Consider the following 13,690-nt stretch of genomic DNA (forward strand, 5'->3'; position numbering starts at 1 on the left):
ATAAAGTGAAGTTTTAATGCTTGACTTGCAACACGTCACTTCATTTGCATCACTCCTTTCACAACTAAAGGACCTTGGTCATAAAACAAAAGTGCAGACCACACTGCAAAGTCTAACTGTATTCCAGATTTTGTATAATGTCTAAAATTTTCAGCTAGATCTTCTGCCTTTTGGTGTTCCATGGGCCATTTCAGTACCATTGGGGGATCGAGAACATTCATAAACCAGCATATTTCTATACACTTGTCCATATATTTATTCACATTAAAATTGTCTTGATATTTTTGAAGGCTCGGACGTAGTTCAGTCGTTTTGAAATCCTAAAATAACCATAAACATTTTAATCATTTTTGATAATTTTATTTCTATCAATATGTTATCAACCATGCTTTAAAAAACAGCTGCATATTTGTTAACCTGCGTTACAAGAAATTTTGAATTGAATTTTGAGACAACCTGCAGCATACATTGTGTGTCAATCTTTCGCTTATAGTTATTCTGTCTTGCTTATATAGTTCCCTGTTCCAATCCATTTGTTGTTTTGAGTCAACGGATACTATTTCTAACTTTCCTATCTTTCTGTAAAAATAACACCATCATCTTTGCACCGTAATATCATCAACAAATTTTTATCATCTACCAATTACTTGATTGCATGTGTAGTCAATAATACATGACATATACATTCCTAAAATATGTAATACAGTTTTGATTGATTGATTGATTGCTTAAAGTCCAGTGGCAAATAGTTCATGCAAGTTCAGGGCGAAGACAGTTTTGAATGATTATCTGCTCTTGAAAATAATTTAGCTTGAGGTAGGAATCTTAATGGTTATTTCTTGAAATGAATTTAATATCGATATATAAAACATAAATGTGTCACGAGCGCCGGTAAGCTTTGCGGCACCTATGTTATATACATTACCTGAATCAGAGCCTGGATGCTTAATTTCGCTGTCTCTTTGACACAAGTTTTAGCATACCGCTGAAACTTGCTATTGTGTATCACACTCGGATTTGTAACCTTAAAATAAAAAAATCGAACAGATTTGCACACAATGAATTACTTCAATTCTATTGGATCTAGATTTAGTATGTATATTCTACATTTCTGACATCTGCTTGCATTTATACAACATCTTATATACTGTTACCAAAATGCAGATCAATGTTCATGCATTTGTCAGAAGAAAGTGGTAAATCTAAAGAACAGGACAGACACAAATAATTTAACACATTGCCGAATACTTTCAACTCATTAAAAAATACTATTTTCATCTATTAAAGAAACAAGAAACATCACATGATTGATCTTACTGCTCTTGGCGTATTCCCTTAGTACCTCAACCAACACGCAAGTTGAAAAAAAAGTCGCTACGAAATATATCCTTTTGATTCAGTTAGACCTTCATATTCTATGAATTATTTTTTTTATTAAAACTTCATTTATATACTCCGTACTCAACAACATAATGTGTTGTAATGTTTGGCAATAAAACTGTATGTACAGTCTCAGTAAATTCATTGTAGTTTTTCAAGTGAATTGTTGAGGTGATTTTTTTTACTATAATGTCTTTGTTTATGCATGGATGTTTAAAATAAACAATCGTACTTTTTCTTTTGTACTGCTTACTGGATCTAACATCGTCTGTTCCAATTGTAGTGCGATATTGTCTACCAGAGCTGGAACTCGTTTTACTGTATATACGTAAATATTCTAAAACAATATATAAAGTCATTAATAAAAGCTAGGAAAAAAACAACATCATAAAAACACGTAACTAGTCTTATATCTTCAGTTCTAGTACTGAATAGCAATAAAACTTCAAACCTTCAAAAGTAAAACATTTTGGAAAAATTCAATGTCATATTCTTAACTTTTTTTCAATCGATGTAATTCTTCGAGAATTTTCTATTCTTATCGAAAGAAGGTCATATGTTGAACGTAAATTTGACCGTAAATTTACCAGATAATGAAGGCGCTCGAGACCAAAAGTATGGGAAGCCATAAAACGTTGATAATCATGGCATTGACTTCCATTTATACATAAAAAGATACTGTTTTTGTTTTAGTACAATTGCATGAAATACAAAAAATTAAAAGCAACCTAAGATATATATTTTAAGTAATGCTAGTACCTAGGCACTAGATATGGAGCGTCAATAGCACATTTGGACTGACAATTCACTTGCAATTGAAAAAAAAAAGCCGACACATAAATTCTTACAAATACACTTTAGTAAAAATTAATAATAATAGTAATAATAACTACCCTTAGAACATCATCTAGATAAACAATGATTTCTCTTTCTATATTTTGCTTCTGTCCTTCAAGCCTGGCAATTGCATCAAAAGCGTCTGTCCACTCGTTGTCGTACAGTGCAGAGAATTGTTCCGCTACCTTTGTAGGTCTGTTGGTATCAGATATGTCAGTTATCATTGGATTCTGATTATGGATTGAATAACTGGCTTCTTGACCTCTTCTGGATGAAAGCAATTAGATATTTATCTCAAACTATAATGTTTTAAACACGACATGGAAACCATCTTAGGTAATGTTCATCAAACTTGAGAACTAGTTGCATTTGTCATACTGTTATAATATTGCTTATCTTTTTTACTAGTCAATTTAAACAATTAAGACCATTTGGATAACGAGTTGGTTCATTGCCATTGGCACTAATACCACATCTTCTTATATCTAAGAATGTAAAAAGTACACCCATTCATACCTTTCGGTTATTTCTGTAGTGTTGTGTTGATGCAGAAGTCTGCTGTTGACCAAATCTTGACCATGCGGTCTATCATCTGCTGTATAATTATCCATAAGCTTGTAAGAGGGGTTCAGTCTGAGAATAAATTCAATACTTGTATAAAGAACAAACAGGTTTGATCCTCGAAAATCAACATCGGAAAAAAACACTCTTCTTTTAATAAATATATAATTAGATTTCAGCAGTTTTTTTAAGGCAGTTTCAATTTAGATTTGAAATACTTGTAAATCATTTGAAAACTTAACTATCATTTCTTTTCTCAAGATTGAAAATGTTTTCGTTTATTTCTTTCCGATCAAATATAATACTATTTTCATACTACCTAAATAAAAGACAAGGTTCATGTACTTACAATGAATACGTAACCTCTTTCAACTTCGGTTGCTTTTCCTTATCATTTGAATCTTTACTTTCCGATGTTGGTAGAACCTGCAAAATCCGTTTTGAAAGTAACATGCATTTCTTTTAGGCTCATAACATATAATAACCTTCGTTATATCCTAGCATTTTGTTTTATTTCGTAACTCTCGATATGTTTCTAAATCATACTATACAACAAAAGAAACACATAATTTATAGTCTGAGATAATCATAGTATTTAATGTATGTAATGGAAAGTATCCGGGGTTAGACTTAATAGAGCAGTTTGCATTCAATGGAAGAGCCTGTTATCCAGTAGTTGTTGGTTCTTTGCCACATGTCATAACTGTTTTTTGTTTATTTCACCAATTGATTGACTTTTTGATTGTCGGAGCCTTATATAGCATATTCAACGGCAATATGTATGTTGTTTTTTGCAGGTCGTGTTGTGACCTGTGGTTGTTTTCATCTTTCTTGTCCTGTGGTGCATTGGTTAATAAATGTGGCGTCTACAATCGCTACATCTGCTTATTCTAATCAGCGGGGTGAGGAAAATCCGACCACATTTAGTACAGAATATCTTTTCTCTATGTTGATGTAATACATTAATGTAGAACGACTGAAAGGGAAAAGGAGCGGGTCTGCTGAATGTCTGCATATAGCAATTTAGTGTCTCAATACCAAATCACAATACACATTGACAAGCAACATGCGTTTGATTGGAAACATCATACCTGTATAGTGTTATGAAATACATACTACTTTCCATAGCAAAAACTAGCGAAATCCGAATAAAACATTGTAATCTACAAACGAACCTTTTTCTTATAGAATGATTCAATTATCTGGTAATCAGAAATAGCTTCACTGGCTTTGTTTTTCATGTCTGTGAACTTTCCCTTTTCTGCAAGTTTGATAAGATCTCGTAAGCCTTTCACCTTTGAAATATAAAACAGTATTGTAACAATTAATGTAAAGGACCGTGAGTTTCTAGAGGTTGAATTGATTGATGTTTTTTCGTCATTCAAAAGATGTCATAGGCTTGGATTTGTAAGATCGCTTGAAGAGATTGAACTTTTTATATACCTTCAAATACCGAGATGAGCGCCATTAATGTTTTGTCTATTAAAAGAATGTGTACCAAATTAAAATCAGCTATTTCTTTTGTTGTATATGAACATGTTTAAAATCTATTTTTGTAATTGTCAGTTACTTTGAACTTTTGATTTTTCAGAACTTCTAAGAGCTAAGTATATTTTCTTTTGCATTCTGTTTGGAAAACATTATATATCTATTCGAGCTGACTTTATTTTTTAAACTCAAGTAAAACTGTGAAGATACCGCGTTTTATTTATTTTGTTTCTGGACATTTTTATTTTTTTTGGAATTTCATTTTAAAATAAGATACATTTCTTGTCTAAAAGATAACAGGATTTTTGCTTCTGAATGTTTTTGAGAAGTAAATGGGAAAAACTAGCATTCTTCGTCAAGAGATCAATTGTCAGAGGCTCAATGACTTTGTACTTAGACGACGAAAGTATTCAAAATATACATTTATTCACCAACGATGGAATAGCATTTACTGTATTTTGATCAGGTTAATTTCGGACGTATGTTGTTTAAACTAAAACATCTGATATACACAACAATTTTGTTCTGCGCTTTGCTTAATGGTAACATCTTTACAATTTGTTTCATACTTTGTTAGTTGCTTGTAAGTTTTGCTTGAGCATGCTTAAGATAATTAATCTCACATTTAATTCATCGATGAGTGGAACATTATTTATGATGTCGTCGATAGCAGAAGACGCCCTTTTAGCATCGCCAGCAGTCGGGTGTGCAACCGGTTTTTGAACATCGTGGATAAATCTGTCCAGAACTGAGAAGGAAAACTGTAACTAAAATTGCAAAATAAAAAGTGAATGTTATATTAAGGTACAATTTTATTATTAACCATTTTATCAAGTCACAGTGATACATTGAATATTACTACGAACGAAAAGCAATAAACATTATAACATGTCGAAAATGTAAAACGAACATCACCATGTGTCGTCAAAGTAAAAATGTTATATTGAAAAATCAACACAAAGCTGCTACTAAGACAATCATAACTGGAACAGGGAAATAAAAGTCGGCTCAATTATAAAAAAAAAAAGGATACTTAAACACCGAGCTCCAAGAAAAAAATCAACCGGAAAGTCCCTAATCAAATGGCAAAATCAAAATCTCAAACACACAAAACGAATAGATAATAAAAAGTAAAATCACAAAAATACTGAACTCCGACAAAAATTCAAGAAAGAAAGCTCATCAAATCGCAAAATCAAAAGCTCAAACACATCAAACGAATGGTATACAAAAGTCACCTTCTGGACTTGATATCTATGATCATGCCTGCCCCTTATTGATATAGGGTTAGAAATCAACAGCTAATTATCCCGTAGAATTAGTTACAGCACGCTTAACAGTTTTTATACAACTGAAGAACGTAATTCTGATCGCTTTTGTCAATAACTTATAATTTAATTTACAATGAGATCGGCTACTCCTTATGTAGTTGGGCAAACATCACCACTCAAACCTCAACTACTTCTACTCAAGTACCATTACTTATCATAGATACCGTGAATACAGTTTGCTGGGTATGCTAAGGATCTAAATGTTTATTGAATATTCGTTAGTTTAAACATATTTTCTTGTTCAAAATGACAAAAGGATCAGACACAAGTTTTACAACTTAGTAACGTCTTCTCCAAAACAAATACAAAAAATACACATTAATTAATGAACATATGAAATATTTCTTACTAACAAATAATTTAAGAATAAAGACATGAAAACAAAAGGAAACTTTTTGAAGCGAATCAATGGATTTTAATCGAGTGCATCCTTTTACAGTATAAATACGACACAAACACACCGAATAGTTAGTGGAATTACCTATACCTATAACAAAGAAGGACAATGTATGACGAACATTAGAATTTTAAGTGTATCAAAAACTGATGTTGTACTATATTATTTCATTCTAGAAGGTGAAAAGGTTGCAAATTTTTCAACTTGGAAAACACCCAAACAAATATTGATTATGAAATACAGAATAAAATGATTATTTACATTTCGACTTACTTTTGACATTATTGTAATTCCTTCTTTAACTGATACTTAAATACAACCTACGTTTGAAACACAAATGACTTTAATCTAATAGTATCTTTACCAGCTATTTAAATACATGTTATCTTTTGATTAATCAATAAAATATAATAATGGATGGTATTTAACAGATTGGCAGTAACAATACAAGTACCAAATATATATAAATAACGAACATTCATTTGTGCATAGCAAACTCAAAAGGTGAATTGGTGAATTGTTTTGTTTTGAAACTTGTCTTCATCATTATATTGTTAAACTAAATTACAAATTAAGCATGTCTAGATACTAAATGATATTACCTTATATATACTTTGTTGTTAGGATTACATAAATCGCTATTTTTTTAAAAAAATATAGAAATAATTTCGGGTCCTCAAGACACTTTAATTCGTACTATATTTGGCCCTTATAACTTTTTATTTGAGCGTCACTGATTAGCCTCTAGAAGACGAAACGCGCACCAGGCTTACACAATATTTAGTTTAAACATATTTATTTATAGTGGATTGGGAAACAAGTTTTTGCAACTTATATTAATCCCTTTCCACTTTGCGGGTGCGAGTGCTGCCTTGTAGCGGCATTAGCCTACTCTTTTTCGAAATCTACAAGGGTGTCTTTAACGTGCAATAGATGTGGCTCTCTCTTAACACGGGTCAGCCATTTATCGTCCCTTTCCGACGGACTATCATCGTTTCCTCAAGACCATACTCGCAGATGGTGTCAAGGGAGAGCCGAAAATTGAGTTCCTGAAATTTCCATCCCAAACGGGAATATTAATCCTGTTGTATACGATGAGATTATAACTGTGATAATACCAGCAGTACATCAATAAAACTTTTGATATCTTGAAAATTTGTATGACACTGTATACAACCCAAGATTGAAGTTTTTAACTTCGCAAGAAAGATTTGTATATGAACAATACAGTCCACATATATGGCATCATAATAACAAATTAGGAAGACCATCTAGGCAAATTCATTCAATTTGTGTTATGTTATCGCATAACGTTGTAGACCTCCATTATAACATTTGTGTATTACAAAAGAACACCAGATTGTACATAATTAGTCAAATATGTTCTTGCGAAACCACCATTAAACAAACTTTTTACAAAACTTCATTTTGCTTTTGGTTGACATATTTGTTTCTTTTTATTGTGATTATTACTATAACACAATGTAGACTGCTGTGGCCCTAATTTTGACTTCTTTGCTTATTGTTGCTGTTTGCTTTGTTCGCGTATGGTTGTCAATATGGTGGAACTTTGTGCGACTGTCGTACTGGTGGGAGGTTTGGCTAGCTATTAAACCAGGTTCAATCCTACCTAATCGACTTAAGAAAATACCTGTACCAAGTAAGGAGTGTCCCTTTTGTAATCAGTCGCTTGATGTATTTCAGCTTTTAATTTTGCCATTTGATCAGGGACTTGCTGTTATGAATTTTCCTCGGAATGTGGTATTTTTGTCATTTTACTTTTTTCGATAGTAATTTTGAAATTCTGTCTTCGATGACATATAAAAAAAAATGACAAAAACAAAAATATGGTGATTTCATTTTTTTTTAAAGAAACACAGCTTGGATATGAATTAACAACTATAAATAGTTGGCACATCTTGAGCATTCACCTCAAACGATAATAAAACCTTTAAGCAGATTTATTAAGAATGGATACAGATACGATACTGTCATTAAAGATTGCATATTTTTACATTAGTATTGATTCTTTTAAATGATCTTTGCATCGGATTTAAACATATTTATCATAAATCTAGTTGTTGGCATGATAAGGGTTATGTTCTTCTCATTTATCTAATGATGCTATAATACTTGACCTCTAATGAGAGGGATGGTTCTCGATACTGGTATTCATATGATGAAAACATAATTTTTCAATCAGTTTAATTGAGGTCTAGAGCTGGCATGTCAATAACTGCTAGTAGTCCTTTGTGAATATATGTATCATTAAAAGTTTGTTTAGTTTCTTTTGTTACCTATTCTGACATCGGACTCGGACTTCTTTTAAACTGAGTTTTACTGTGCGTATTGTTTTGTGTGTTTTCTACATTAGCTAGAGACACGAAAAGGGGAAGGTTGAGATCTCAGACAACACCTTTAACCTCGCTGTAGTTTTTAGCCTGAAACCTCTGGCCTTTGTTAGTCTTGTAGGCTTTTCAATTTTAGTTTTTTTTTTGTTTTTTTTTTATATATATTTCAGAGTTTAGTTTGACGTCCATTATCACCGAACATGTATAGATTTTGTTTATGGGGCCAGCTGAAGCACGCCTCCTAGTGCGGGTTTTTATCGATTTATTGAAAACCCATTGGTGGCCCTCGGCTGTTATCTGCTTTTTTGTAGGGTTGATATCTCTTTGACACATTCCAAATTTCGATTCTTATTTATTTTATATGTTACATCAAAGGATTTTAACTAAATTAAATTGACAGAATTATATTACTCATGTTATATTTGTTATTCTCGTGGTGTTTTGTCTGATGCTTGGTCCGTTTCTGTGTGTGTTACGTTTCGGTGTTATGTCGTTGTTCTCCTCTTATATTTAATGCGTTTCCCTCGGTTTTAGTTTGATACCCCGATTTGGTTTTTTGTCCATGGATTTATGAGTTTTGAACAGCGGTATACTACTGTTGCCTTTATTTATTGCAACAGAAACTGCTGATTCCAGTGGAGGAGCACTAACATTCAACACGGGCTTATGTTAGGTTTGTTTTGCTCATTCTATAATTATATGTGTGGCGTTTTTTTTTTTATTGCAGTTAGTCTCTTGTTTTTGTTTGCTCATGGGTTTGTTTTGACTTGAAGAATTTGCTTACCTACTTGTCTTTGCCTACTTATATTTTGTTTAAATTAAATGTTGAACTTAAAATCGCTGTTTCTTATGAAGCCATATTTTGTTATAATCGTCTGGATAATTAAAAGGAATAAATCTCACTCCCTTCTGAATTGGTACAATTGATTCATGAATAAATATATGATTTTTTTCAATTATTTGTTTAAACTTTTTTTGAGAAAAAAATTAATGTAAAAGTGAATCTCAACAATCGTAGTGTGGGAAGATAACTATTAAAAAGGTTGCTTATACATCTTCACGTCATTTCAGATCAATCACTGCGCAACGTAATTAACGACAACGGAAGTGAAATATTTACGACCTCATTAGTGTATACGAGTTTATTACATGACTAAGCATTCGTAATCATTTCAGCTGCACCACACCTCTAACCATAGTTGGTCCACCCTCATTTAATAATAAAGCTGGCCATACACCATGGTCAAAATCAGTCCCAAATTTTGTAAAATATCTAAAGTAATGAAATAATTTGTCTTTAGTTGCATCTGATGGCCAAACAAGCACCATAGGAGTCTCCATTACATTGATATTCCATGAAAATTGAGAACAATTGTCAATGAAATTATTCACTTTGTCCAAGCTGAGATATGGTTTGAGCTGCCGAGAAATCTGCGTTGCTGTAAAGTCCTGTGGTAATACAAAACACGAATGATATCAATAATAACGGAGTCATAAATAAATAAAAAGATTCCTTTCTATTTGTTTTCGCAAATATAATCTTGATTATCAAAAAGCTTCCATATTTCTGATTTTTTTTTTTACAAAGTTCATATCAAAAACTATTGGAGATCCGACGAGAGATAAAGGCAACAAAAACGTAACGATCTGGGGCCGGTTGTTCAACTTGTCGTTAACTTAACGGTAGCGTTAGCCTTAACGTGTCGTTAAAAAGTTTAACGTGGCGTTACTTAACGGAAGGTTAAAAAGCTGTTGTTCAAGTTGATTTAACGGTAGCGTTAGCTAACGTGACCGTTAACAAATCTTAACCTGTCGTTAAATTTTAACTATGGTTTAGAGGCTATTTTAGTTACCCATAATTCAGATTTTCTGAACTTCCCCCATAAACAAATATGGCCGACTTGTCATCTGCTAGTGCATGCAATCAGTCTAATGCTAAGAAAACAAGGGAAAGAAAGCCAAATTTTTCAGAAGCAGAGGTAAATCTTCTCCAAGATGAGGTAGAAAAGAATTATGCAGTCATTAATGACAAATTTGGAAGTTCTTTGACAAATAAAAGAAAAACTGCAGTCTGGGGAAGAATTTCAGTGATGGTGTCTTCTCTTGGTGTTGCCCATAGGTCAGCCAAGGAGTGTAAAGATAAATGGGGCAACACCAAGAAAGAGGCAAAGAAGATCTTTTCTGTAAACAAGAGAGACCAGGGGAAAACAGGTGGTGGACCACAGGCTAAGCCAGTGAGTGTGGCAGTGCACAGAACCATAGATCTGTGCAAGGACTCTGCTTCCTTCAAGGGCATAGGAGGTGTAGAAAGCTGCATCATTGGTTAGCAAAATTTAACGGAGCGTTAGTGCTAACGACAAGTTGAACAACCGGCCCCTGATGTTACTGGCTGAGAAACGTCCCCCATTTTGTGATGAAAATACTATGATGGGGTATAGTTTTGGGGATCATATGAAAATTCATTTAAATGTTTTAAGCTAAACTAGCTTTTATTTGATAAATTTTATACTTATGTCTGCTTCATAGAAAAATACTTTCTTTTTATCCTTATGTTATACTATATGAATACCTCGATCTTATGTGTTCAAATTTATGAAAATAACTTTTTTTCAATTTTGCAACATTTAAATCTATGTCAGGCTTACCCTTTCGGAGCACCTGAGATCACCCTTAGTTTTTGGTGTGGTTGGTGTTGTTTATTCTTTAGTTTTCTATGTTGTGTCATGTGTACTATAGTTTGTCTGTTTGTTTTCTTCAATTTTATCCATGGCTTTGTCAGTTTATTTTTGATTTATGAGTTTGACTGTCCCTCTGGTATCTTTCGTCCCTCTTTTAGACTGAATGTTTCATCATAATACAGTTCACTTCAATAACTATCTTTTTACAGTTCACATTGTGACAATTCTTCACTTATATGTTTTTATTCATTCTAGTTTCAATGGTCAAATAGCTATAAACACAAACATAAATGTCTAATACTGCAATATGTACGATCATCATACTATCCTGGAATTTTACCTTTATTAATAGTGGTAGACTGTAGCGTATTGTATCTCTCACTGCCATCCTCGCATATGGTAAAACTGTTTGGTATTCTCTTTCAGTTGTGTTCACTGTCTTTGTTGTCTGAAATATACACAAATTAGTTCAAATGCATGACTAGCAGGAATTTGATTCTCAAAACTTGGTATACAATTTCATAAAAATAATTTTGAATGTTTTTTGTAAAAATCAATAAATGCTCACATGTATATTTCACAAAAATCGAAAGAAAGATCATTGCTGTTTTGCTGTTGGTTTGTTATTTGCGTGCGTAATGTTTGTTTTCTATTCACCTATAACTGTGTCTGTCATAAAAGTTTATTCTATGTTAAAATAAGTAGACAAAAGTCCAAATGGCGTACCAATTGAAAGTCAACGTACGGATTTTTACATTGAGCAAGGTAATATGGCATTGCAAGATTTAAAGGACCCGAAATACTATGTAATTATATCCTTATATTGCCAATTTTAGTTTTAGGTATTGTCTGCACTATGTATGTTGTATAAAATAACGTAAATAAGAAAAATATCCCTATATAAAATTCATACCTCACTGCCAAAGTCAGTCGTTCAAATATTCTAACTGACTTTTTTTGTCCTTTTTTACTGAGTAATTGTAGCTGTCCGTCTTTGATTTGATATCTTTATATGTTTTGCTACCTACGTCATGTGTAGAATTAATAACATACCAACTACAACTTACAGATGCAGGTGTTCTACTGGACTTCTGCTTGACGATGATTGGTTCTGTGACTATTTTTGTCATGACAGTTGTCATTTGTTTTACCTGATTCGTTACCTTAATCTTAAAATAGTCAAATACAAGCTGCAAAAAATAGATATTGTACAGGTGTGATTACATATTATGTTGACACAATGTATATAATCTCCAATTTACATAATTTGGGTCGTTTACAAAGTATTTTCAATAGAACATTAAAATTGATAGGAAAATATTTGGACAAAAGTGATTTTCAATTTTCTTAAGGTTGACTTGCCTACTATCTTGTTTGTTCCATTTAAATTATTAGATTCAGACATGAAAGATATTTCATAATGTGTATAAGGGAAATGTAAAGCAAAAATGGGAACAAAAATTATAGAAAACACAAAACGAGATTTATATATGCATTAACCAGTAGTGGATTTTTTTTATTTCTGGTAAATTTTATTTATTCATACTTGAGTTAGTGTTGCTATATCTTTTATTATTTCTTCGTCTTCCTTGTCGTCGATGAATTGTTGTTTTGCTTGGCTGAAGGCTTCTGACCAGTAAACGTCGTAAATAACACAAAATTGTTTTGCCATTTGTGTAGGCATAGATTCTTCAATGCATTCTTCCGCAAATTCATTGTCGTATTTCAGGACTTCTTCAGGCTCAATACTGAAACCAGTTGTGAAAATATTCACACAGTTAATTTCAGTAGATAACATAAGTTTATCGTGCATTTCAGAACTCTAAATTGTATACCATTCTAGTTTTAAAGTGCTCATTTAGTCTTTTAGTCTTTTAGTTTGTTAAACGACAATGCGATGTGTATATGTATCAGGTTATCGAGTCAAACACAATTAAAGAGGGATGAAAGATACCAGAGAGACAGTCAAACTCATTAATTGACAATAAACTGACAACGCCATGACTAAAAATGAAAAGGACAAACAGACAAACAATAGTACACATAACACAGCATAGAAAACTAAAGAATAAACAACACGACCCCCTCCAAAAACTAGGGATCTCAGGTGCTCCAGAAGGCATGTGGCACCCGTCGTGTGGCTTATGAGATAACAAATCCGGTAAATGGTCTATTTCGGTAGGTCACATTTATGAAAGGGAAAGGGACTGTAGTTATGATATAAGGAACATATTCGATATCATTTGTGTAAGTTGCTAAGACTGTACGGAGTACATAATCTAAATGTAACAAAAAGTGTTTATGTTCTTACCCAAATCGTAATAAAGCAGATTCCTTCCAAACATCAAAATTTGCAAGCTCTATACTTGATGGTTTGTTCAACTTGGACTCGACCGTATCTCTCTGGAATATAACATTGGAACATTCACATACCATAAACTATTTTATGGCTTATTAAACTTAGTCTAGTTACAATTGTATTATGTTCACAGGTGCGAATCCAGCCATTTATAAAGACGGGATTCCTCACCAAAGATATAGGGGATTGAACTATATGTCCCGATTCAAATTTATTGATCGTTAAAATAAAAAAAGGGGGTTGCTTAGTCTTTCGTTTTTTATGTTGTGTCATTTGTATTATTATTTGTCTGTTTTGGTTTTTTTTCA

At 32.5% G+C, this 13,690-nt stretch overlaps 2 protein-coding genes across 2 annotated transcripts; one reads left to right on the forward strand and one right to left on the reverse strand.

The window, feature by feature from the left end:
• Positions 1–23: 23 nt before the first annotated feature.
• LOC134697527 (uncharacterized) lies at positions 24–9,686 on the reverse strand. Its single transcript, XM_063559807.1, has 9 exons — positions 9,540–9,686; positions 4,890–5,033; positions 3,954–4,073; positions 3,128–3,204; positions 2,734–2,850; positions 2,274–2,484; positions 1,613–1,717; positions 926–1,024; positions 24–320 (listed from the first exon to the last, which is right to left on the reverse strand). The coding sequence occupies exons 1-9, from the start codon at positions 9,684–9,686 to the stop codon at positions 36–38; spliced, it is 1,305 nt and encodes a 434-aa protein (XP_063415877.1). The 3' UTR covers positions 24–35.
• Positions 9,687–10,237: 551 nt separating this feature from the next.
• On the forward strand, positions 10,238–10,672 carry LOC134697528 (nuclear apoptosis-inducing factor 1-like). The gene has a single exon (XM_063559808.1). The coding sequence runs from the start codon at positions 10,238–10,240 to the stop codon at positions 10,670–10,672; it is 435 nt and encodes a 144-aa protein (XP_063415878.1).
• The last annotated feature ends 3,018 nt before the right edge of the window (positions 10,673–13,690 follow it).

This window comes from Mytilus trossulus, chromosome 14 (genome assembly GCF_036588685.1).
Source record: "Mytilus trossulus isolate FHL-02 chromosome 14, PNRI_Mtr1.1.1.hap1, whole genome shotgun sequence".
Lineage (NCBI taxonomy): Eukaryota > Metazoa > Mollusca > Bivalvia > Mytilida > Mytilidae > Mytilus > Mytilus trossulus.